The sequence below is a fragment of the Mesoplodon mirus genome (genome assembly GCF_964341445.2).
Source record: "Mesoplodon mirus genome assembly, chromosome: 4".
NCBI lineage: Eukaryota > Metazoa > Chordata > Mammalia > Artiodactyla > Ziphiidae > Mesoplodon > Mesoplodon mirus.
In genome coordinates this window covers 161,494,609-161,519,773 of record NC_138979.1, presented here as the reverse complement: position 1 = coordinate 161,519,773, position 25,165 = coordinate 161,494,609, and the positions used below count along the sequence as shown (strand labels likewise).

At 45.9% G+C, this 25,165-nt stretch overlaps 1 protein-coding gene across 1 annotated transcript; it reads right to left on the bottom strand.

The window, feature by feature from the left end:
• Positions 1-3,217: 3,217 nt before the first annotated feature.
• On the bottom strand, positions 3,218-24,521 carry BATF (basic leucine zipper ATF-like transcription factor). Its single transcript, XM_082618020.1, has 3 exons — positions 24,085-24,521; positions 21,697-21,801; positions 3,218-3,732 (listed from the first exon to the last, which is right to left on the bottom strand). The coding sequence occupies exons 1-3, from the start codon at positions 24,145-24,147 to the stop codon at positions 3,523-3,525; spliced, it is 378 nt and encodes a 125-aa protein (XP_082474146.1). The 5' UTR covers positions 24,148-24,521; the 3' UTR covers positions 3,218-3,522.
• Between the last annotated feature and the right edge of the window lie 644 nt (positions 24,522-25,165).

The following is a 25,165-nucleotide window of genomic DNA, read 5'->3' as shown; positions in this document are numbered from 1 at the left end:
GCACACTGAGCCGGCCTGTCTGTCCTGAAGAGAAGTGGGGTCCCCAGCTGGTTCTGTTCCTTCACTGTGAAGCCGCAGCCGCAGCTGGGACATTGGCTGGCGGTATGAATAAACACTGCTGGGAAGTCTGGGTCCAGCAGATGGCAACCCCATGACCTCTGAGTTGAATTGGCCTCCCTTTCTCTCCCCACCCATACTTCTCAACCTGAAGACGAAAATTCTGGCTTCCCTGTCATTTGTTTTGACACTAACTCAGGGAAGAACACTGCGAGTAGGAGATAAACTCTGAGATGGCAGGTGGGGAAACAAACATTCCCCAGGAACCCTCACGTCAAACTGCTAGATAGCGATGTGCCCATTTCTTGCTGCACGGAGCCTTCCCCTCACCTGGGCTTTCCACAGAGACATTGTTAACCTAGATCAGAGTGACAAACTGGCAGACCTCTGCAGGGCCACCCTCAGACCTGAGCAAAAGAGGCCCCTGCTCTGGACTCCCCACATTACAGGGACTCCCCTCCCCCTGCTATACCCTTCTCATGGGGCCAGGAGTCCTGAGGACCAAGGGGACATGCCTACCCAGAGCCCTCTGTTCTCTTTAGACCAAGCTCCATATACCCAGCAGATCAGGATCCCCTGTCCGTGCCCCTGAGCTGGCTTCCAGCAGCTGTAGTCCTCTTCCCTGGATAACTCTTTGCCAGAGTAGATCAGACACTGGTAGGTGCACCCCTGGACCTGACGGGGTGGCCCAGGGATGGCTGCTGTGGGGGAGGAGTGTGGATGGACCAGTTTTGTAAGCTGGTATGTCCACCAACATGCACGTGAGGCCACTGAGGAGGAGCCGGGGGAGAGATGAGAAGAGAACAGGCTGCAGTCTGGGGGCTGTTTCTCCCTGTGCTTCCTGTGCTGCCCATGGCAGCAGGGGATAGAACCGAGGGGCGGCTGTCTGCTTTAGGCAGGTAAGCACTCACTCCTCAGTTTGCCACACTCCCTGCCACTCCCAACTGTCCTGCTCCCGGTGAGTTTCATGTATTTATAGTCCCTGCCTGGGTCCTGGAGGCATCTGTGTGTCACTGGTCCACCAGCCTGAGGGAACTATCCCTGTCATGGGTAGGAGGCTGGGACAGAACCTGGATGGTGGGACATCCGTGGTCAAGGCTGTGGAAGTTCAGACCTACCTGCAGCTGCCCCTCCAATTTCCCTGTGTGGCAACGAAGTCAGCTTTGGCACCCACCCTAGACTTCTGCAGCCTCCGTCAGACTGATCAGAAAGGAGAAGTGGAACTGCCCCGGGTCATTAGAAAGTAGAGAATGAAAGGGGAAGAGAAGTCCTTCCGAGAGATGGGAGCAGCACATGTGAGCTCTGCATTTCTGGTTCTGGCTCTGAATGTCATCTGAAGATGCTCAGCACTGGTCATGTGCCTTCTGTGGGGGTTTCTGGGGGGAAATCACAGCACTAGAGCAGGCTAGGGGGGAGAAACATCTCTAATTGGAAGGAGGCCCATGAGAGGCCTGGTACAGGTAGAGCTAGCTGGAAAGTTCTACTTCCTAAGACTAAGAAAGAAAAATGAATTCTATTCAACGCAGGCCACATCTGAAGTGACCATAGGCTTCTTTGCTTTGCCTGTCACAACAGGGGTGGGAAGGAGCTACCCAGACCATCAGCTACCAGGAACCAAGCCCTAAGGAAACTGATGAGAGAGAACCTCCTTGCTATAGCCCCTCATCACACACCCCAGTCTACACCGAGTCCGTGCACTGGAAGGGAAGCCTCATTTACCAAGTTTTGTTGGGTGACGAAAGGTTAAAATGCAGGATTCTGCACTGGAAGCAATGCTGATCCCTGGGGAAGGTCTTCTGGCCTGTCTCCAACAGGTTCTGAGCCCACTTCCCGTACTCTGGGCATCCACAGGCGCTGGCTTCAGGGGTGGGCGGCCCAACGGTGGCAGTGTGCCTTCAGAGGCTCTTGGGCTGGACTCCTCCCATAGTTAGGCTGCAAGGAAGTCAGATGCCCACGTGCTAGGACACAGCTTTTCCAGGCCTCTGCAGAGTTTAGTAATCACACTATAGCACAACACTGGCATAATCCCAGGGGTTAGGAGAAACTTGGGCAGGGGAGGTCTAGAGCGGAAACCTTGCCTCAAGCCAACCAGAGCTGTTGGTGGGCAGGCTGAGGAGGTGCCGGCACAGCGGAGCTGGCCTGTTCCTCCCTTTCTCCTGTGCTCACCAAGACGGCCACCAGCAGGGGGGCCGCAGGCAGTGGCAGTCCCACTGAAGGACCAAGGGGTGAGATGGGGAGGCTGCTGGAGGGGCTGCATCTGACACCTTCCATGGCGATCCCTGTCGCTTTGGGCCCCAGCTGGCTCGGCAGGGGCCATGTATGTGGGAAGGCCCTGCCATGGCTCTTGGGAAGCGGTGTGGGTAAGGCCAGCGGGCACTTAGCCTGGGGATTTCTGAGGAGCAGGTGGACATCAGAGCAGGGGAAGCAGAGCGCACTGGTTTCAGCTCTGCCAGAACTTGTGGATTTGAAGCCCTGAAGATAGCCCTGTGTTATCTGAGCCACTGCTGCCCTCAGACTGTGCTCAGAATGGCAGCCTGTGGAGACGGCAAAGTTGCATGTGCTTTATCACAGCTTCCCAGGGGAGGTGGAGTCCTCAGCAGGACATGTGGTGCCTGTGTCTCTGAACCACATGTTGCCCCACGAGAGCATGAGGAAAGCCTCACCTTCATGTGAGGTGCTCCTTGTGTTACTGGAGTTCCGTGCATGGGGACTGGCACGCAGCATCCTCCAGCGCTGGCCGTCTGGACGGGGCTGAGTCGGTGTGGTCGTGGGAGACGAGAGTACCAACTCGAATGACCATCCCCCTCCACAGCATCTGGCGCTGGTCCTTCTCTTGTCTAGAGAATGACCCTAGAAACGTCTAGACAATCTAGAAAGCATGATGCAATGAGGAATGGAAAGTGAGAGGTCACAGTGAGGTGATTTGGGGAGGAAAATCAAGAAGACGCCTAGAAGGTGAATTGAAGCTGGTTTGAGAAAACCCAGCTTCCCAAGTAGATTAACAAGCCATGGAAAAGAAGCGATATTAGCAGAGTCTCCGGAGCTTTAAGGGCTCCTGAGGCCAAGAACCAAAAACGACCCCAACCCCACAGAACTTAAGGTTTCAAGCCCTGGCCAGCCTGGTTTCTTTTAAGACATTTATTTAGAAAAATAACCCTTCCCTACCCCTCCTCCCTCTGTGTCACGGGACTTGGGCATTATGCTTGACGTAGCTCTGGATCTGGCCTCCCACCCACGTGAAGGTCCAGCCCACGCTGCCGGGCGGTTGGCCACGCTTCGGGAGGCCGTACACACGTCCAGCAGCTGCGTCCTGTGCTCCATCCCGGTCCAGGCCTCCGCCTCCGGGTCTCCGGGTGGAGAGAGGGCGCTGAGGGACGAGGGCCGCTGGCCACAGTCTGCGTGCCCTTCCCGAGGCCTGGGAGCAGCTGGGGCTGGGGGCTCCGCTCTCTCCCACCCTCGGGGAGCTCAGGGCTGGAAGCGCGGGGAGCTGACGTGAGGCTGGTGGAAGGCGTGGGCGCTGTACACCACCTCGGGGGGCGAGGGCGTGCCGGGGGCCAGCACCGAGCACAGGGGCTCGTGGCTGCTCAGCACCGACGTGAAGTACTTCACCTCCTCCGTGAGCTGTTTGATCTCCTTCCGCAGCGCTGCGTTCTGTTTCTCCAGGTCTTCACTCTCCTGCGAGCGGAAAGGATGGACGTTGCAGATTAATGTCAGCGCTCTGCAAGATTGCGGGGGCGGGGCGGGGGGGCGTTGTGAAGCGGGGGTCTGCGTTAGATTTTCACTAGCACAGCCATGGAGAAGGGCATCGGTGACTTTTTCTGCACATGCGAGTGTGCACGTGTGCATATATATTTGTATGTGTCCTGTGTGTGGATGGGTGCATCTATAGCACACGTATATGCATAGCTTTTAGCTTGAACCATATGAAATTGCTGCTCTTTGTCTGTTTTGACCTATAAGAATGGCAGTTTCATATGGTCCCAACTAAGAGAGATGTGTGTGTGAAGGCATGCGTGAATTTGCATGTGTGCTCCTTTGTGTGCAGATGTACATGCATAGATCTCTGTGAGTGTGTACGAGGGTTGAGAGCCACAAGTATATGTCAAGGGAAACCGGCCGGGAGGCCAGAGCCCAGCAAAATGGAAAAGAGTTTGTGAGACCGTCTTAAACTAATTTCACTCTTTTCTTCTCTATGTTATACGGTGTCTTCTCCTAACATTACCAGCGTTTGCATTTAGTCTTACAAATGGAGTCCATGGTTAATTGTCTACTTCACCCAGATTCTAGAATGTTTAGGGTCTTTCTAAATAGTAAATAGTCAAACTCCAGCACAGTGTTCGATTCCACGCCATTCTGCTCTTCCAGCAGCTTGTTCTGTAGTATTCTGGGTGTGTCCCAAGCACCTGTGCTTCCTTTTTTCCAGAAACACCTTTCCCCTGTTGCTTAAGGGAACCATCAGATGCACACTAATCAGAAAAACTCAGGGTAAAGAGCGCTGATTACTGATCACATCATTAATTAATCAACAATGACACCCTGGTAATTAGCATTTACTGGAAAACGATCCCACCTTCAGAAAACCCAGGGGAATTGCATTTCCAATGTGATTTTAAGGTTCACATTCCTTGACTCAAATAGACCTTCTGGGCTAATCATTGGTACCCACAGAGGAAGGAAAAATGGCACTGGAGATGCCAATAAATTACATTTCAGTTCAAAAAGCGACCTAATATTTGGAATCCAGGTCTTATTTTTCTAGTTCTGTTTCACTTAGGTTAGTATTTTCCAAACTTGCTGTATCATTAGAATTAATCTGAGGGCCTGATAAAAATATAGTTCCAGGCCCTTCCTCAAATCTAGAGACTTGAACTCAGTGGGTTTGGGATTTTCTGTGAATTCTGGGAATCTGAAGTTTTAACAAGTGCCCCAGATTATTCTGATGATCAGCCAAGTTTGAAAACAATAGATATTAATGTTAAATATGGTAATAAATTTATTTTGATTATTCAAGCACTTATTAAGTGCCTGGCCTAGAGTATGAACTCAAGTGTTTGTTGATTGGCTGCCTGATGACATCAACGGCTGGACCAGAAGTTGACTCAGAATTACAGTGGGCAGTGAGCAGATGTGAGATAACTTGACATTTAGAATTTGCCTTAGGTAATCCATCAGGAGCATGAGCTACAGGTTAATGAGAGCTAGTTACACTGCCAGTTGCCCTGACGCATGCACCTGGGGGTTCTTTTTAAGTGGAAGAGGAGAAGGTGGCCTTATCCATCAAGCCAGATTCCATCCGTTTGTACAGAACAAGTGTGAGCGTGCTCAGCCTCAGCCTGGCATTTCCTGTATGTGGCACTGAGCTAGAAAATGTGCCTAGGTCGGTACAGAGAAAACCCCCATCTCTAAAATGGGGTGGGGGAGTTGGGATACCAACAGCCACGATGGTAGGGTCAGGGGCACGGGCTACCGCTTCTGCGGGGTGTGACCGGCTCATTCATCTTACCATTTGGTTGTTTCCGGGCACATCCCAGAGAGAGGGCATCCCCTCTTTACCAAAAGGTAAGATAAAGCAACACATGAGACTGGGGGGTGTTGGTAAGACGGGAACTGGGGGCCGGGAGTCCTGGCCCCTTCCTCTAGCCCTTTTCCTCACCCCCTCTGAGAGTTTCCACTGGTGACAACACTTACTGTAAGTTCTGTGCTCCAAAGAGCCTGGGCAAACCCCGAGGCAGAAGGGAGGGGTGGGGTAGGCGGGCCGCAGGGACCAATCGCTCTGACCTTCTCTCCGCCTAGAGGCCGGCCCAGCTTTCGGGAAGTGACAGCAAGCTCTTCCTCCCTCAGCGAGCCCTGCTGAATTCTGGCTTTCTCCTCTCCCTGCCCCCCTGGGAGATCCCAGAGCTCTAGGAGAGCATTCATAACCGCCACCGCCTCTAAGTAGAAAACAACCAACTGTGACAAGAAACTTGTCTTTACCTTGGAAAGCAAGACTGCTTCCCGCCAGGGCCCCAGAGAAAGCAGTACTGCCAGCCCAGGGGACCTGCCGCCAGCCAGACACTTAGCAGAGGAAGAGTTTGACTTCGCTTGCAGAAGGAAGTGGCTGATCTGGGGTTTTCATCCCTCCACATCCCCACCTGCCACTGCTTGGTCCACTCTGACCCTCCCTGGGGCCGTCATGCTGTGGAAGGCGCTCTCACACAGGGACAGATGGCAAAGGTGGCCATGGGAGCAGCTCTTGACCCAGAGGTACCATGATCACACCCCTCTAATTTCCCCTTAAATTCCCAGTGGGGGCTGGAAACCAAGAACTCAAGGGGAAAAGGAAAGGAATGTTTAGAAAGTAAATTTTGGCTTCTAACATGCATGTCTTCTCCTATGATGGGGGAGGGGTGAGCCTGCCCTTGGGCTTCCAAGTGACCTGCTTTTTACTTTTCGGAATTCATTTAGGCACTTCAGGCTCCTCACAGTAACCCTCTGAGGTGGCTATGCAAGGCCAGCTGCTATTATCCCTACTTTACAGATGAGGCCAACTGAGACCCTGGGACAAACCTATTGCACATACCCCCCAAAATTATTACAGGCTGGTGGTGGCGGCTGCTAGGACAAAGGGCTATAGATTCACCTCAAGACACTTATTTTCTCAGAGGGCCAGAAACCTAGAGTGATTGATCCAAAGCCCCATAACCATGTAGGTGCAGAGCAGGGCTGGGCTCAGGGCTTCCCCATCCTCAGCCCTGTGCTCCTTTTAGCACACCCATGGCTTCTCCTGAGAGACTTCATGACTCAGGGTCTCTGGAGGTCACTAAGATCAGCAGCCTTCCAAGAGAAAACGGGGTCTTGCTTTGGGTGATCCTTAAACACAGTACAAGAATCCTGAGTCGATTACACTCTTCCAATCACAGAGCTGATCATCGCCTCCTGACCTGAGCTGGGAGGGAATCTCCTGTCCAGCTACTCTGTGAGAGGGTTGACTCGGGGCCAGACCTTCCCCAGATGCACAGTGAGGTCCGAAATACATGACAATGGTGGGCTCCACCAGTTAACTGTGGACAGGGGTCCTGGTCCTGGTCCTGGCTGGGTGACCCTCGGTGACTCCCTTTCCCACTCTGAGCCCCAGTTGCCTCACTTTAAAACAGGAAGACTGGACCAACACAATGATTCTCAGCCTTGGTCACACGCTGGGATCAGTGGGATCCCTGGAAAGTTTTAACAATATTGATGCCTGATTCTGATTTAATCTGTCTGGGTGCACCTGGGCATTGGGTTGTAAAGGCCTCCCCAGGGGATTCTAATGTGCAGTGAATGTTGAAAACCACAGGATTAGAAGATCTCCAAGCCCTCTGCAACTCAAATATTTCAGATTTTAAATTGACTACCTGTGTATATTAGCCAACCAGAGCCTCTAACAGTTGGGAAGGGGTAGGTGTGTTGGGAGCAGAGGTACATAGACTCAATTTATATGAGAAAGATTAGTAGAAACCAAAATTTTAAAAGAATAATCCAGTTTGATTTAATAATAACTAACATTTATTGGGTGCTACCATGTGCCCAATTACATAATTACAATTATCATTTTATTTAATCTTTGCAACAATCCTATGTGGTAGATAATATTATTAGCCACATTTTACAGAAGAGGAAAACCTAAGGTACAGAGAAGTTAAGTAACTTGTTCAAGGTCACACAGCTTGTCAGTTGCAGCACCAGTGCTTGAACTGAGACAGTCTGGCTTCAGGGTCTTTGCCCACCATCCTCTCTTGCCTTTGAAGTCTGTTTAAATCTTATGATATCTGGTAATTATCTCCTGTGAGGCCTCAGCCTGGTTGACTTTCCAATTTCATCTTCCCTCTTTTCCCGCCTCGCACAAATTGAGTTGCTAATGTTCACAACTCACACTCACCTGTGAGGTTACTTGATGCCACCCCTACCAGGAACCACAAGCAGCTTGGAGGTGGCTAAGGAGGAGGCTTCTGGGGGTGTGGGAACATTCTGGGAAATTCCCTAGTGGAGGGGCCAAGTAGCGGGTCACTGCAGAGTGCTTGAATGATGGGGAATTCCCCGGTGGGTCCCTTACCCACAGGGAAGCCAGTTGGGACCAAGGCTGAGGACAGGCTCTGACCCAAGGCTCTGGCAGGGACTCTCCAGGCCTTCTGAGCAGGGCTTGGTCCTCCTTCCTGCCAGTTCTGGTTTGTGCCTTGACCTTCTCCTTGAATTTTCTAATCACACTTTCCAGAAGGGTGAAAATAGTCCCTGTGTGTTTCCTCCTCAACAGAACACGCAGTCATTTATTGGTAAGGTGACCTTTTAGCTCCCACCCACACTTCAATGTGAGAGTAGTGTGTCAAGCTCATGTCCCTCACACCCAGTTATTTGTTCAGTCTCCAGCAGTTTCCAACCCCTGTCCCCCATGTAGACATAGGGTGGAGCCCAGCTTTCCTGGAGGAGTGAACTGAGAGGTAGGGCACATCACAAGCCATAGTGGGATCTATGCCTACCTTTCCCCTGAATCCTGGGGAAATTAACTCCAACTCCTGTTCCTCACCGGATGAGAAGAGAAGAGGAAGCACTAAACCACAGGTCTTTGCACTGAATAATTCTGGAGAAATCTTCACTTTCATACCTTAAAGCTGAAGCTCCAGGGCCGTCAGCACCTCATCATCCACTGATGTTTAGCCACATCAGCCATGCCCCTCAGGCCCCTGCCTGGGTTCCTGTCTCCTGTTCTTTGGCTTTCAGCACTATGATTTCATTGACCTCGTGTGTGAGAAACACTATAGGTTGGCTCACTCAATATCTGTTCCAAACTCCTTCCCCCTGCTTTCCTCTAGAGTAGCTGGGAAAAGAATTCCTCAATTACCCAGCTTCCCCTGCAGGTAGGTATGACCATGTGACAGAGTCTGACCAATAAGACATAAGCAGAAATGGGGGGGGGTAGGGGGTAGGAAGGGAGGGGACAGGCTTCACTCCTCAGGGAAAAAGGCAGAGCTTTACCAGACAAAGGCTACCCTCCCTGGACACGGATTGATGCCTGGAGGTTCAGCAGCCATTTTGCAGCCTTGAGGATGCACATACTGAGGATGTGCACATCTCTGCACATCCACATGCTGAGGATGGCTGTGCAGAGAGAAAGAAGGAGCTTGGTTCTTTGACGACATCCTTGCACTATCCCTGGACTGTCTACTTCTGAACTTCTTAGTATATGAGAAAAATATTAACTACAAATAGTGACTTGTTGATGCCTCTGTTTGATAGTTTTTCTATAACTCATAGCAGAATGCAATCCTGACTGATACCTCAAGTTAGAAAGGTTATCACTAGCAAGTCCAATTTTGAAAAACAAACAACTAATAATTGCCATCAACATCAAGGTTTGAATTGTTTGTTCTGTTTTAAGCTGCCGGGCCTCTGAGACAGAGTGTCTGGGTATATACCCACAAAATTGCCCCAAATTCACTCCACACATTCTACCACATGCACCTGACAGGCTTCAAATGTCACTGCTCCCTGATTCTCAACCCTGGCTGCACACTGCAGTTGCCTGAAGAGCTTTAAAAAATCTTAATTCCTGGGGCTTCCCTGGTGGCACAGTGGTTGAGAGTCCGTCTGCCGATGCAGGGGACGTGGGTTCGTGCCCCGGTCCGGGAAGATCCTGCATGCCGCCGAGCGGCTAGGCCCGTGAGCCATGGCCGCTGAGCCTGCACGTCCGGAGCCTGTGTTCCGCAACAGGAGAGGCCACAACAGTGAGAGGCCCGTGTACCGCAAAAAAAAAAACAAAAAACTTAATTCCTGGATTTCACCCCTGACAGGTTCCAATTTAATTGTTCCAGACTGGGTCTCAGGCATCAAGATTAAAAAATACTTCCCAGATGAGCTTAATGAGCAACTAGCTTGAGAATTATGTTCATAGTAGATTCCTCTTTAAAATAATATAACAATATAAATATATACAATGTTTGATTTTGTTAAATTTATTATATGTTATATATTTATATTTTTTTATTTTATTAAATAATTTTATTGTATAAGATAGTATGAATAATAAAAGTATAATATAAAGAACTTTAAAGAAGGAGGAGGACATTTCTAAGTCAAAATTTTTTTCTAAAAGTAAATGACTGTTCAAGGCAAAGAATCATATTTGGTGAAAATTTCAAGTAGCCCAGGATAGTTCATTGTTATGGAAAGGTGAGAGGTAGGGCACTTATTGGAATCTCATTAATGATAACTTTATCAAGTTAGTTGTCCTTTAGATTGTTGAGCTCCATGAGGACGGGAGCTATCCTTGTCTTCACTGTTTTGTCCTCAGTGAATGGGACTGTGCCTGGCACATAGTAGGTGTTCAGTAAAATCATGTTGCTTGACTGCCAACTTGGAGTCTATAATAATTTACCAAAATATGAGACCTGCATTTGAAGGGTCTGCTGTTTGTGATGTCCATGAAATTTCCCAGGGGGTGCTTAACCAAGCGTTTAAGTACTTTTATAGCTCCTACTTTTAACTATAGGATAGTTACAAGTGAGTGTAAGATATTCATTTTCTTAAAAAAGGCCCAGTCAAACCCCTGCTTTCGTTCCCCAAACTGAAGCTATGGAGTGGGGACAGCAGAATCACACCACTGTGAGAACCCTGCATACAGTTTCCCTGGCTTGAACTTGACCTGTCCGAACCATATCAAGCAAAGGAGACTTGACCAGTGGTGGTGAAAAAGCCCAGCCAGTGAAACAGTTAGTGTTCTTTTTTTTTTTTTTTTTTGGCATGTGGGGTCTTAGTTCCCCGACCGGGGATCGAACCTGTGTGCCCCCTGCAGTGGAAGCACAGAGCGTTAACCACTGGAGAGCCAGGGAAGTCCTTTTGTGTTCTTAAAGTTCATATAAACAACTGGAAAGTAGGGCATTTGTTTTCATATATGATAATACATCTGATATCTTCACCTGATTGATTTATAGGAAAATGCCAGCCTCTCTGCATTAAGCAAACAAATAAAGTCTTCTCTCCAATGCAAAACAGACAAAAAATGCACTATTGCTTTGTTTTTACATTTGCTCTCTCATTAACTCTCAAACAGCCCAGTGAGGTGTAATTGCTTCCCATTTTGTAGATCAGAATTTAGCTTCAGATATATCTGCCCCCACTCTGTCCCCACTGAATTTGAATTCATTCTGTTGACCCTCCCCCCACCCCCCACCCCCAGTCTGGTTCCTGCTCCCTGCAGCACAGTGGCCTTTGTTCCTGAGTTCCTCCTCACGCTCTCACAGTCCCAGGCCCCACAAGGCATCTTTCTGACCCTGACAGGCCCCTCACAGTTTGGCCTGAAGTCTCTGCAAGAGAACATCCTTTCCCCAGATCTTCCCAGGCTCCTTCTCTTGACTCGTATTTGATCTCAAATGTCAGGGCCTCAGAAAGACCTTCCTTGATCACTGTCCCCATCCCTGTCCCTAAGTCACTGTCAATATCGCACTATTTGGTTTTCTTCAAAGCCCTCTTCCCTTTGTGTGATTAGTGAAATAATAAATAATGATTGGTCAGTCGATTTTTCTAGTCTGACTTCTGGTTGAACGTAAGGTCTGTCTTGTCCCAGCTGAATTCTCAGCGCCCAGAAAAAATGCCCGTAGGAGGCATTTCACATATACTTGTACAGCAGAATGAATCATTTCTGCTGACGTGAGCTCTAATACTAGGAATATGGCCTTTGCTTTTGTTATTTTCTGGACCTCCCCAAACTCTTAGCAATAAGGCATAGTCTTGTGCCAGCTGAGTACCTGGAAAATATGTTAGTTACAGGGTTATCTAGTGCAGGAAGTTGCATTTTGGTACCAGGAATCTAGCCCCCTCTGCTTGGCTCTGAAATTTATTACTACTCTTAAATTTTCCTAAGAGCTTTAGGTCACCCTCCTTGGTTCCCCTAAATCTAGCGTGACCAGATGTTTACTGGGACAGTCCCAGTTCATGGCTATCGTCCTAGTGTAATTTTTACTAGTACCTCTTTTCACTCAAAAGTGTTCCTATTTGGATGATAAATTATAAGATCTCCTACCAAAGCCTGCCCCCCAAACTCTAACTCAATGATACCCTCTCTATTCTCATCCTCGATTTCTACCAGAATTCACTCAGCGCTCTATTTGATCTTTTTTAATGTTTTTAAATAAAAAATATACAGTATAACTAAAGATATTTTTTAAAAAAGTATACCCAACCATGATCCCAGTCCTCTAAACGTGACTCTTTTCATTTGTATATGTTGCTATCTTGTCCTTTTTAACGAACATGGATACTTATTTTTATAAAATCTCAGAGTACATATACAATTTGTATTTTCCTTTTTGTCATAATTTTGTCATACTTAAAAAATCACCATAATTATTCTTTTAATGGTGACATCAACAAATAGATGATCCACAATTTACTTAACATGGCTTTCTAACGCTGGACATTTTGGTTGCTATTATAAATAATGCTGCAGTGAACATCTTCCAGTTCATGTAAGTATTGCTGTAAAAGGGTTATGTAATATATACAATGTCATCGGCAGTGAATGTATATATTAATTTTACTACAACTTCGCTGGGATTTAGGTGTTGTAATTTTAAATAATTTATTTTGCCAACTAACTTTTTGAAGGTTTCTTAATTTCATTTTAATGTTACAAGCTATCAATTACCAAGAAGTAAGATTTCTGCATGTCTATTCCCTACTACAGCATTCTCAACCAAGGACAATTTTGCCCCCCAAGGGAACATTTGGGAAGATTTAGAAATATTTTTGATTTTCACAACTAGAGGAGTGAGGTCGTGCTACTGGCATCTAGTGGGTAGATTTTACATTTTACAGTGTAGGGGGCCAACCCCCTCCCACATACACAACAAAGAGTTGTCCAACTCAGAGTGTCAATATTGCTGAGGTTGAGAACTCCATAGTGTATATTGTTTGCACAATCGGAATAGAAAATTGGGTTATTTTCATTTTGGTAGGAAAAAATGTTATGTAAGCTTTCTGTTCATAGCCTTTGCCCGCTTATCTATTGGAGTCTTGATGTTTTTCTTAAAAAGAATGTTCTTTCTATAGTACAAATATTAAATCAAGGGGACTTCCCTAGCAGTCCAGTGGTTAAGACTTTGACTTCCAGTGAGAGGGGGAGCAGGTTCAATCCCTGGTCAGGGAGCTAAGATCCCACATGCCTCATGGCCAAAAAGCCAAAACATAAACAGAAGCAATACTGTAACAAATTCAATAAAGACTTTAAAAATGGTCCACATCAAAAAAAAATCTTTAAAAAAGAAAATATTAAATCTGAATTTATTTAATTTGACACAAATATTTCCCCCAATATGTCATTGTCCTTTTGATTTTGGATTACAACTTTAAGACTTTTTTTAGATAAAGGAACATTTAAACTTAGCCCCTCTCAGCCTGGGACTCTCTGCCTTTTTCGTCTCTTGCTGTGTGCTTGGGTTTTGTTGCTGAAGAGTGCCTAGGCCGTTTACATGTCCTAGTTAATGGCCTACTTCTTGGCTCATCCTTTGCAAAAGGACATTTGAGGGCAACACCATCTGCCGAGCAAAGTCCCGTTCAGCAAAGTGGCACAAAAACAAAAGCAAGAGGTGGGAAGGCAAGAGGTTTGGGTTCTTGGGTGTCCTTAAGGAAGACATCAGTGTCCTCACTGGTAACACAGTAGGGTGACCTAGAGTATCTCTGAGTTTCCTTTTAATTCTGTGATTCCATCAAGAATGGGGTATGACTATAGTTTTTTTTATTCCCTCCACAAGCTACCATGTGGACCCATGGCAGGATCCTCTACAGATACCCCACAATCTGAAGGGGACTTTGTCCTGTGGAATCAATATATGGAACCTCTTAGGACTCAGAGGGCCAGACCTAGTCCTACAGAGACTAAGGAAAACCCCAGAGCAGCTTGGGGTTTAGAGAGACTCCCTCATCCTTTCCAAGAGAAAGTAGTCTGGTAGCTGCTGAGAACAGCTTCATGAAGACTTCAGCTGAATGGGTGCCATCAATTTCTGACCTGGGACATGTAATCCCATTTAGACAGAAATTCCTTATAATGCCAAGACTGGTGAGAAGCTGGCCTCCTTTCAAACATGCCTCCCGACCATAACCAAACAGACCCATTGTCAGTAGGACAAGCAGTTAGGGCTGGTGAATTCCTTAGTGTGTTTTTCCTTCCCAAATGAGAATAGTCTAATTTTTTATTCTGATTTTTAAAATGGTATACATTCATCATAATAAAAAGAATTACAGAAAAGTACCAGGAGTAAGGTAAGCTATTCAAAATTCAACCACTCAGAAATAACCATTATTATCATTTTGGAGAATATTCTTCCAGACATCTCTTTATGCATGCAAACATGCCCCCCAAACCACAAATTTTACATCAACGGGATTATACTCTGCATACTCTTTGTCACTTGCTTTTTCTCTCAGTGCTATGTAATTGACATATTTCTGTGTTGATAAATACAGATCCACTTAGTCATTTTTATTGCCAGCATAAAATTCTAGTATATGAATGTGTCGTAATATACTTAATCTCCAGTAGTTGGGTATATGTCCAGTTTTATAGTATTGATAAAGTGTTTACTGTTCACAAATAATGATGAATTGAGCATCTTTGTGCATCATTGTTTCTTCAAATTCCTGTAAGTGGAATTGCTGCACCAAAGAGCAAGATGTTAATAGTTATTGTTACACAGCTTTATTTAAAAATGGTCTCAATGGCTATATCAATCTATTGCTTAGAGACATCATTAATTTCTCGACTAGGCCTAATGATGGAGGAGGAAAAGTGTCAACTTTGGAGGATGTTGCTTAAAGAACAAGAGAAAAAAATTCAGGAAGAGATTCAAGGAGGATCAGTTAGGGGAGATGAATACATCTTCATGCGAGTCCAAAGGAAGAGGCTGTGTTGCCTAGTGGTTAGGAAGATGGGCTCTTCAGTAGACAGACCTGGTTACAAGATGTATGACCTCAGACAAGTTACTTAACCTAATACGATTAATATGTTGTTGGGTTTTTTTTTGTGGTATGCAGGCCTCTCACCGCTGTGGCCTCTCCCGTTGTGGAGCACAGGCTCCAGATGTGCAGGCTCAGCGGCCATGGCTCATGGGCCCAGCCGCTCCACGGCATGTGGGATCTTCCTGGACCGGGGCACAAACCCGTGTCCCCTGCATCGGTAGGCAGACTCTCAACCACTGCGCCACCAGGGAAGCCCCAATTAATATGTTTTTTAAAAGAAGTTCATAGCAATAGAGGCCCAAGAGCAATGGCTCTTTTCCACAGAAAGTTCACTGACTTTACACTGAACTTGTTTAGGGTGGAACTAGCTAAAACATACTTTCTAGCTTTTTGTTTTGTTTTATTTTATTTTATTTTACCTGTGATTTCTCTATGCCAATAAATCTTATGGCATAGTCTCCCAGAAAGAGAAAAAAAACTGATGTAATGAAAAAGGACCATGAACAGGCTTCTCTCCCAGGCCTTCCCAGAAGACCAAGAACAATAGTGTCTCCTTCTAAGGAGGCCCAGGAAGTTAACATCTTTGCTGAACTTTGTTTCCTCCATTACTCAGCTTTCCTCCAATTGTAAATACCTTATTTCTCACAGCATCAGCTTAATTTCAGGCATAATTTACACTCATGATGTTTGTTATATATGGCATTAAAGATCTACCCTGGAACCTGTAAATCTTTTTCTTTTTTTAAACTAATGTGAGAAACCTTCAGGAGCCAGCCCCAGGCAAGCGCCTGTCCTACCCCCATCTAAGTACCTGAAGTTCCAGCTCCAGATCTGGCCCTGTTACTGTATTTTTCTTCCAGTTCCATCCTCAAGGCCAGATCTGACTTGTCAACATCACAGCTCTGGGCTAATATTACTGTCTGCCCACCACCCCCTCTACTTTTAGCCTTTTCATGAACAAAGCTTCTCAACTGATCTCAACTCTCTTTCCCGCTAACCTGGGACACAGACTCAAAATCCTTCCTGCTCCAAGGCACCAGAGATATCCTACAATTACCAGGATAACCACACAAATGAAACTGATCTGTCATCTCTTACTAGAGCTGGAGACCTTAGGATGACTCATTACAAATCCCAGCTGACGGTTGTCCCAAAGGACTGAGATATTTATGTAGGATGTTCAAGGGATAAAATGTCACAATGGAAGACTATTCAATGTTTGAAATCAAATTAGAAAAGAAATCATCCTAATGCATATGTAATAATGATCGATATTGGGAATTTAAATATCTACATTATAAAAATAAAAGCACATAATAAAAACATCCAAGCTATATAAAAAGGTAAAAAAAAATGCAAAGTATCTCTCTCCTGCTTTAGACCTTTTGTCCTACTTTTCAGAAATACATATTGTTAGCAATTTTGGGGGGAAACCTATTTGAAATTTTTAAAGTTTATACACATATGCACATATCTTTTTCTTTTTATTAAAAATATGCATGGGAGAAAACTATATACCATACTCATACTTTTTCACTTAAGAGTATAGATAATCTTTTCAGATTAGCACATCTGGATATAACTCGTTATTTTAATACCTTTGTGGTATCCACTGAATGAACAAACGATAGATTATTTGAGTCCCTTACTGATGAATATTTAGCTTGTTTCCAGTCTTTGCTATGACAAACAATGCAGCAATGATTATCTTTACATGTACATAATTGTGCAATCTGTGGGTATGTTTCTAAACAGACACCTGGATATAAAATTGCCAAGTTACAGTGTACGTGCACTTGTAATTTGGATGGACATGGTCAAATTGCCCTCTAATGGAACTGTATCCACTTAGACTTCTAGTAGTGTGTGGTGGTACCTGCTTATCCATCACCTTGGCAACATGGTGTATTAGCAACATTTTTTGTCTTTGCCAGTCTGGCAGGGGATCTGACTGTTGCTTTGTCATTTCCCTAACTAAGTAAGGTCTAGCACATTTTCCATATTTATTTGCCATTTATTTCTCTCTTTCTGTAAATTGCCTATTCCTAATTATCACTCATTTTTTCTTTTGGGTTGTTGATCGCTTTCATATTCATAAGAGCTCTCATATATTAAGCAAATATGCCCTTTTTTGGTCATTTGTGTTGCAGGTATTTTTCCCAGTCTTCACTTGTCTTTGATTTTGCATATTAGGTACTTTGAGCTGTATAGACACTTTCACTTTTTATGTATAAAGGTAATGTATATCAATCTTTCCCTTTATGGCTTCAGGGTTTTGCATTTTATCCAGAAAAGACTTCATTCCAAGATAAATATTTTTAATGCTAATTTTTTCAAATTTCTTTAATCTTTTCCCACATTTAATCTATGTGTGTGTTGTATAAGAAATGAAGACTCTACCTTTGTTTTTGTTTTTTTTTTTTCAAATGACTAGCCAGTTGTCCCTATTTATTTAGTCCCTACACTATTTATTGAATAATTCATCTTTCTCTCTCTGGTTTGAAATGCCATCCTAGACATTTTGCATCTGTACTTGTGTCTTAGGAACTGACATATGTATTGGGGTCTTAAGTTTGAGCTTGCTTGGGGGTCTATTTCTGTGTTCTATTCTGTCCAATGTTTTGTCTTTTCCACACTGCTTTGAAATCTATATTTGTAATTCACTTTAATATCTTATTCAGCTAATTATCTCTAATTACACCCCTTCTTTAGAATTTTCCTGGAAACTTTCATATGGTTATTTTTCTCCAGGTACTTAGAATAGCTAATTTCGTTTTCCTCCAATACCCAGAAAATCCTAGTTTATTAAGATCATATTAAATTATTTCAATTTCTAAATTAACTTAAGGAAAATTGCTATCTTTATATAAGGTATATCTTTCCATTTATTTGAGTGTTTTTTTTAATCACTTAGAATAATTTTGAAGTTTAAAAAATTAAACCCTACATATTTTTTGTTAAATTTACTCCTTCCTTCCATTTGCTGTTCTTGGTATTATAAACAGAATCTTTCTTCCTGTTAAATTTTCTAATCTAATTTGCCTAGGAAAAGTTATTACTTTTTGTGTTAACTTTGAAAGCTGACTGGATTCCTATTATTTTTCTTAGTTTTTCAGCTGATTATCTTGGATACACTTATTAGCTACTAATATCTTTTGAAAGTGAACGGGTCAAGATATGACCTTCTCCTTTTAATCAACGCCTTTACTATGCCTAATGGACTCTATAGTTGACTGGGGGAGAAAAGGAACTGAGTGTGATGAGTGCTGTTTGAGACACCAACCAAAAGAGAATTAAAACAGAATGTGGGAGAATTCCTGGTGGTCCAGTGGTTAGGACTCCTCACTTCCACTACAGGGGTCATGGGTTCGATCCCTGGTCCAGGAACTAAGATCCTGCACGCCACGAAGTGCGGACAAAAAAGACAAAAACAAAGCAAAAAACCCCCCACGGAATGTGGACTTTGTTGATAATTACAAATATGAAAAGAAGCACCTGATTCGGTTTATGTGAGGGATAGTCAAGGCCAGAGATGTTACAACATTGGCATGAGGTTAAACACATTGCTGAAAGCAGCAACTTCCCTACTCTGCTATTTCAAAAGCAATCAATATACAGTGTTTTGGTGTAAACCACTTATAGGATAGATACTGAAAATGTTAAATAATAGGTATCCCACACTCTCACTAGAGAAACAGAATAATTCTTTTGGTATTTTAAGAGAGATAACAGTGACAAAGTTGAAACCAAGAAATCAATGTTTACCCCAGCATATGTGAGGCAAGCACACTAATACAAACTTGGTACTGTACGCTCAGTAATTTCTAAACCCTGGTTTTTAACGTCTTGTAGATGAGTCCTATGGCTATGTCTGAGGGCCAGAGAATGGTTCCAGAGCCTCAGCACGTGGAGACAAGCACAGAAAGGAGTGAAGGGCAAACCAAGCACCCAACCTTAAGAATGCTGGTGGTAAAGTAGAAGGTTTTCTACATGAATCACAAACATAATTAAGAGGATAATGGATGCAGAAGATGGGTGATTATTGTCTGAGAGGAAATGAACATTTCAGATCACAGCCAAACCCTCTGTTTGATGGTGGCAGATTTACCTGTTGCTGCCAAAAGCTTCTACCCAAAGTCAAGAAACATAAGTCACATTGGTTGCAACCCTCAGGCTTGCTGTGTAAACTCTGAGGTGTCCTACTCACTGGGCAAAAAGTGAAGATGAGTGCCGGGGTGCTCAAAAGAAAGGAGTGGGGAGGAGTTTGTGTCCAGGTGTGGGAAAGATGTGAACATTCTAGAGACTGAGGCTGGGGGTTTGAGTGTGGACGCGGTGACTATGTGACTGGGGGCTCCAGGGACCCCCAACCCCCCAGAGATTATCCCAATAGAGCCATGACTAGTATAATCAGATGGGCTAAATCTTCTGGTTCTAACTCTTGTCTTGCAAAGAGAGACAGATTAGTTAGTGTTGAAAACCTTGCCACGGCAAAGAAACATACATGTCACCCTCACTGATACGTCCCCAAGAGGTTGAAGGAAGACCAGGGGGTTGAATTTCCGGGGAGACAGGGGCGCAGCTCGAGATAAGGAAGACTCTTCTGTTCCTGTTAGGAGGCAGGGGGCTCTCTATCACTAGAAGTGACCAATACACTGGGGACCATTTCCGGAGGGTGTTGTAGAGACTCTCAAGCATCAAACGTGTGTCTGAACTTTCCAGCCTTTAAGAAATCTTTCAGCCCTGAGATCCTGTGATTTATATATAAGTATAAATTCATATACATAAAATCTTAGTTGTGACTATCTTGTTTCTTCTAATAATAACTAATATTACTCTTATTATCCTCAAAATTTTTGAATATTTATGATATGTCAGTGACTGACGCTTGACCTCTTTATATGCACTATCTCTATGAGGTAGGTAGTTACTGTCCCATTTTCCTAATAAGAAAACTGAGTCTAAGGGAGGTTAAGAACATCTCTAAGGTCTAAGGTGGGTCGTACGGATAACAAATGGCAGAGCTGGGATTCAAACCATGTCCTTATGACTGCAGCACTGCTGAGCTATACTTAGTTTCCAGGTTTTTTTTTTTTAATATTACAAACTTATAAAGCTTATAGCATATTTCCAGTCTTGGGACATTTTCTACTTCTACAAAAAGGTAGGTTTTATCCTTACTAATTTCTATTTATTTGTTCATTTGCTTGCTCCAAAGAATATTGAATTAGAATCAGACTGTGATGCAGACAAGTGAGTGATCATAGATTTTCAAGCTCAAAATAGTAAACTGGAGTGTTGTGAGCCCCTAAGCCATAATGAAATCATGGAGAACATATAAGAAGCAGGGCCACCACCAACTTAACATTTAGACTACTGATCACAGTTATCAAAGAGAAGAACAGACTTGGTGTTCATTCATTCTTTCTTTCAGTTCAACAAATATTCATGAACATAAAACTACATTAGTATGCAATAGAAGACATGTTGAATACATTTCAAATGAAACACGAGCATCCAATCAGGGATCTTGGTGCAGCCTGCTCTCTGCTTCCTTACAAAGCTAAAAGCAGTATCTTTTTACCTAAAACTACATCTTACTTTTTCTTGATAGGAATAAAACAACTATTCTTTAACTGGCCAATTACCAGGCTAATCTTTCAAATAACCATAAGCATACTCATTTTTGGTGTCAATTGCCCTTTTTACCATTGGAATGAATTACTGAGATGCCAGAGGTTTGGGAATGGCTCAGGACGAGGGACGAGAAGGCAGAGTTGTCAGAGGAAGGGCTGAAGGGACTGAAGAGGAAGGAGCCAGTGAAATAAGAGCTGGTCGAACAGGGAGCAAATTGAGGGGCAGAGCGAAGAGAGAAGAGGTGGTAAGGTGTGGGAGATGAGGAGGAAGCTCTGCTTTATGAAGCACACAGCCAGAATTTAGAAGCACTCACCAGGACCTTGGACTGCTGGGAGAAATGCAATTCAGATCACCCAAGGCCCCTGCTCAAGCCAGGGATCAGGGCTTCCCTAGAAAGTGTGAGACTGGAGGCAACTCACCCAGGATGGTGACCATCCCAGATATGTGCACATGAAACTGTATCTTTCGCAGACCCCTTGGGATATCATCAAAATAGAAATTTCGAAATCAAACCTTAATAATGTTCATAAAAGAGGTATGGGGTCCGCCCTGTGGACCTCCTTGTCCCAAATGCAGACCTCAGGGTGGCTGCCCAACTGGCCTCCCGGGGGATGGGACTATATGTGTTCCTAGCACTGTGGGGCAATGGGCTCCTGTACACCTTCTACATTCCTCCCAAAGGCAGTCCTGCCTTCTGCTCTCTGGGTTCATAAGGGATGGAGCTGTCTCAGGCTACCCCATCTCTGAGCAGGTAGATCTGCCTTCCACCAGCCTCTGGGCTGCCCACACTCAGCTCCTTTACTCCTCGTGCCCTCTTGGCGCTCATTTCTCCTTCAGCCTCCTGGCCGATCCCCTGTTACGGAATCTTCTCAATGCATTCACAGGAGAGCCTCCCCTCCCCACCTCACCTGCATCCCTCCACCAACTCCCCCACATACACATCCCCACGCAGGCAGACTCAAAGCTATGGTCCAGGAGTCCACAGGCGGTGGGGAGCAACACCTATGGCTCAAGAGGGTGAAGAAAGGTCTGAACACTCACCAGATGGAGGGTGTCAGCTTTCTGTGTCTGCCTCTGCCGGCTCTTCTGGGCAGCAATGCGATTTTTCTCCCTTCTCTGAACTTTTCTCACATCATCAGATGAGTCCTGGGAAGCAGAGATGATGAGAATGAAGGGAGTCTAACCTCTCTTCTGAGTGGAGGCAGGCTCTCATGGTGTTTGATATCCGGCTATCCACCCTTCCATTTCTTCACCTTTACTTGCCCGTCCACCCCCGTTTACCAAAAGGCTGAAACCCAAAGGGAACTTTTCTCCACACTCTGTTACACTCTCTTAGGTCTCTATAACTTTGGCCAAAAGATACAGGAAAAGGGCAAAAGAGCTTGAGAACTCAGTAGGGCTGTATTTGGAAGAAGATGGTTAAGGCGATGAAGTGTATTTTATCACCTCTCCTCTTCAGGTCTGCTCCACCCTCACCCTCTCACTTTTGGCCTAGAACCTTCTTGCTATTTTTTTTTTCCAAAACTCTGTTAAGTACCTACTATGTGCTAGCTTCTGTGCAAGTGCTTTTTCTCAGAGGTGCTCTTGTTGAATTCCCCAATTCTGTGAAGTTGATACGATTATTTCCATCTCATATGTGGGGGAAACTGAGGCTCAAAGAGCTTGCCCAAGAGCTCACAGTAATCTGAGAGTTACCTCTCCAATGCTAAGTCTGATGCCTTTCCAAGCCACCCCCACCCCTGCCACCACTACCTTCCTGGTTTGTACCCCTTGTGTCTTCTGCTGTCCCCTAGGCTGAGGTCCCCATCCCAGATCTGCCTCTTCTTTCTCTTCATTCCCTTCATGATGCTCAGTGACCTTGATATCCCCCATGGCCCTGAGCACAATGCCTAGTACAAACTGGAGACCAAGAACTGTTTTAATGGTGGAGATTTCCCGGCCGTGGCAGATAGTGGGTGGGTGCTTAGGAGGACACAGGGAACTCTGGGTGTTCTCTAAGCGCGTCCCACAGATGGGCATGTGCTCTACTTGGGCAGAGAGGTTAGCTCTGGCTTTCCCCCAGATGCTGCAGGGTAGGTGGAGGAATCTGAGTGAAACCCTTCTGTACCTTCTGCCCTGTCCCCTCGCACGTCCCCACAGGCTAGAGGGACACAGTTCCTCGGGCAAGACTCTGCCCACCAATGTGCCCAATACTTCCAGGCCACTGCAGTCAGAGGGCATTTGGTTAGATAGGAAGGAAGTGCTCTTTCTCTAAGGGGGATGGGAAACGCGGTTACCATGAAAGCCATGAGTAATTTCCTTCCTAAGAAGAGTACAAACTTCCAGGCAGTCTGAACCCCTCTGATACCATCTTGAGCAGAGGACTGGATTGTGTGTCCTCTAGAGGTCTCCACTAGGACTCCTTCCTACATGCTGCTCCTCTGTTAGATATTGATGACAGAAGCTGTAGTATATGTTTACATACTGTTATTTGGGCTGCAGCATTTTGAAAGCCCTCTTGGATATCCATGTTAACGAAAGAATGCAGTTTTTAAACCACAAAGTTGGACAAGGAATTGTCCTCCACCGATGTATTAGATGAGAAGGAAGAGGGCTTCCTATCGAGAGGGCTGTCGAGGGATGTGGTGAGGAGAAAGCCCCAGGAGCTGCAAGGTAGCCAGGGTGCCCCCGTTTTTGTTTTCTTGTTTTGGGCAATCCTCAAGCTGAAAACTTTTGAGGTGGAAGTCACCATCTAGACTCCCAGTGCTCCCAGAATCTCCACCTTCATCTCTCTGGTTTCCCCAGAGCTGAGCTGAGCTACTAAGGAATGTCTCCAGGTCCCCAGAACCATCTCCTGATTCATTTCCTTCCTCCCCCAGCCCTCTCTCCGCCACCCGTGCTAGCAACAGTAGCCATGCCCAGGAGGTGTGATAGATCCTCTGAGCTGGCACGGGGTCCTGCTCCTTCCAACTTGCTCTTCCGCCCCCTTTTACTTTACCCCCATCCCTTTCCTCTCCTGTCCTGTGGGCTGTCTCCTGGGCAACCATCTAGCATTCAGGGTGTGCGTGCCCGTAGCCCGCGTTAAGACTCCTCCTCTCATTTTGCTGCTTTGGAGAGAGGTGGACTCTTTCCTCTAAGAGACCAGAGGTCTTTGGTGCTCACCCTCCTCTTGGCTTCCTCGAAAGCTTCATGGGGTGGGACCCCAGGTGAGGTGGAAGCGATGCGCACCACCGGGGGATGAGGAGGGCATAATTTGGCAGGATGGGTGGAAGGATGAGGGTCTCCGCCAAGATGCACAGCTTCCCTGCAGATCCTGTGTCTTTAGCCTAACTCCTGCCACCAGCCATCTCCTGGCCTCTCAGCTCCCGGGGCAGGCCCAGGCAGCCCGGCCCTCTCCCCGCCCTTCCCCGGAGAATCAGAAGGCAGGAGGAGGGGAAGGCAGGACCCTACCTGTTTGCTGGGGGGCGGAGAGCGGCTGAAGCTGGAGTCGCTGCTGTCGGAGCTGTGAGGCATGGCTGCAGTCTTCCGGGCTCTCCACGCAGCCCCTCGCGCCTCTGGGTTCTCCTGGCCCCAGCCGGCCTCCCTGCCTGACTGCTCCCGGGCCACCAGCCCACCCCCCCTCCGCAGGGCCCTCCTCTGCCCGCCTTGCAGCCACCTCTGACCCCGGCGTCCTCCTCACTCTGGGGTGCAGAGGTTCTGCTCCCCGCAGGGACATGTCGCTTGCTTTGGGGCTTGCGCCCTCTCTCTCTCTCTTGTGGTTTCTGGTAACTCGCGCTGGAAGTCACATGGGCGGAAATTTAAACAAGTTAGAAGTTAACTTGAGAGAAAATACATATCTGGGAAAAGACCCACAGAATTATGTGAAAGAAAGAAAAAAAAATACACAAAACCCCAGATACCTTTTGACAGTTTGAAAGACAGAACAGCTCTCTTCAATTGATGAAGATAAAAGAGAAAAACAGCCCAGGGAGGGAAAAACCCTAGCCAGAATTAGCAGGTCTGTCTTCTGTCAACATGGGCAGAAAGGAGAGGACAGCAAGGAAAGAGTTTCCATTGTCACCCGACTTGATTTTTAAACCCAAATAAAGCAGCGGGGCTGGGATTTCTTTCTGGTTTTCACCTGAAAGCAGCTGCCGGTCCTGTCTTGTGGGAGGCCTTCCCCTTTCCCCTTGGAGCCCGGCCTGCCTTGGGGTGGGCTAGGGGCGAAGGGGCCCAAGGGCACAGTCCTTTCCTGACTATCAGACAGAAGAGACTGTGGTAGGTCTGAAAGCCACAGGGGCCGGTCTGGAATTGATGCTCTAAACGTTTACTCATCACCTGTGCCTGTTGGCAGGTGCTGTCTTTAGAGAAAAGATGCCTCCTCTATTGAAGGTCTTTCAGGGGGTCAGGATTGACCTGGAATCTTAATGATTCAAGAAGGTCACAAGATCAGATCCCAGAATGGAGAAACAGTTACACACACACACACACACACACACACACACACACACAGTGAAATGAGCACTGTACTTGGAGTCAAAACAACCAGGAA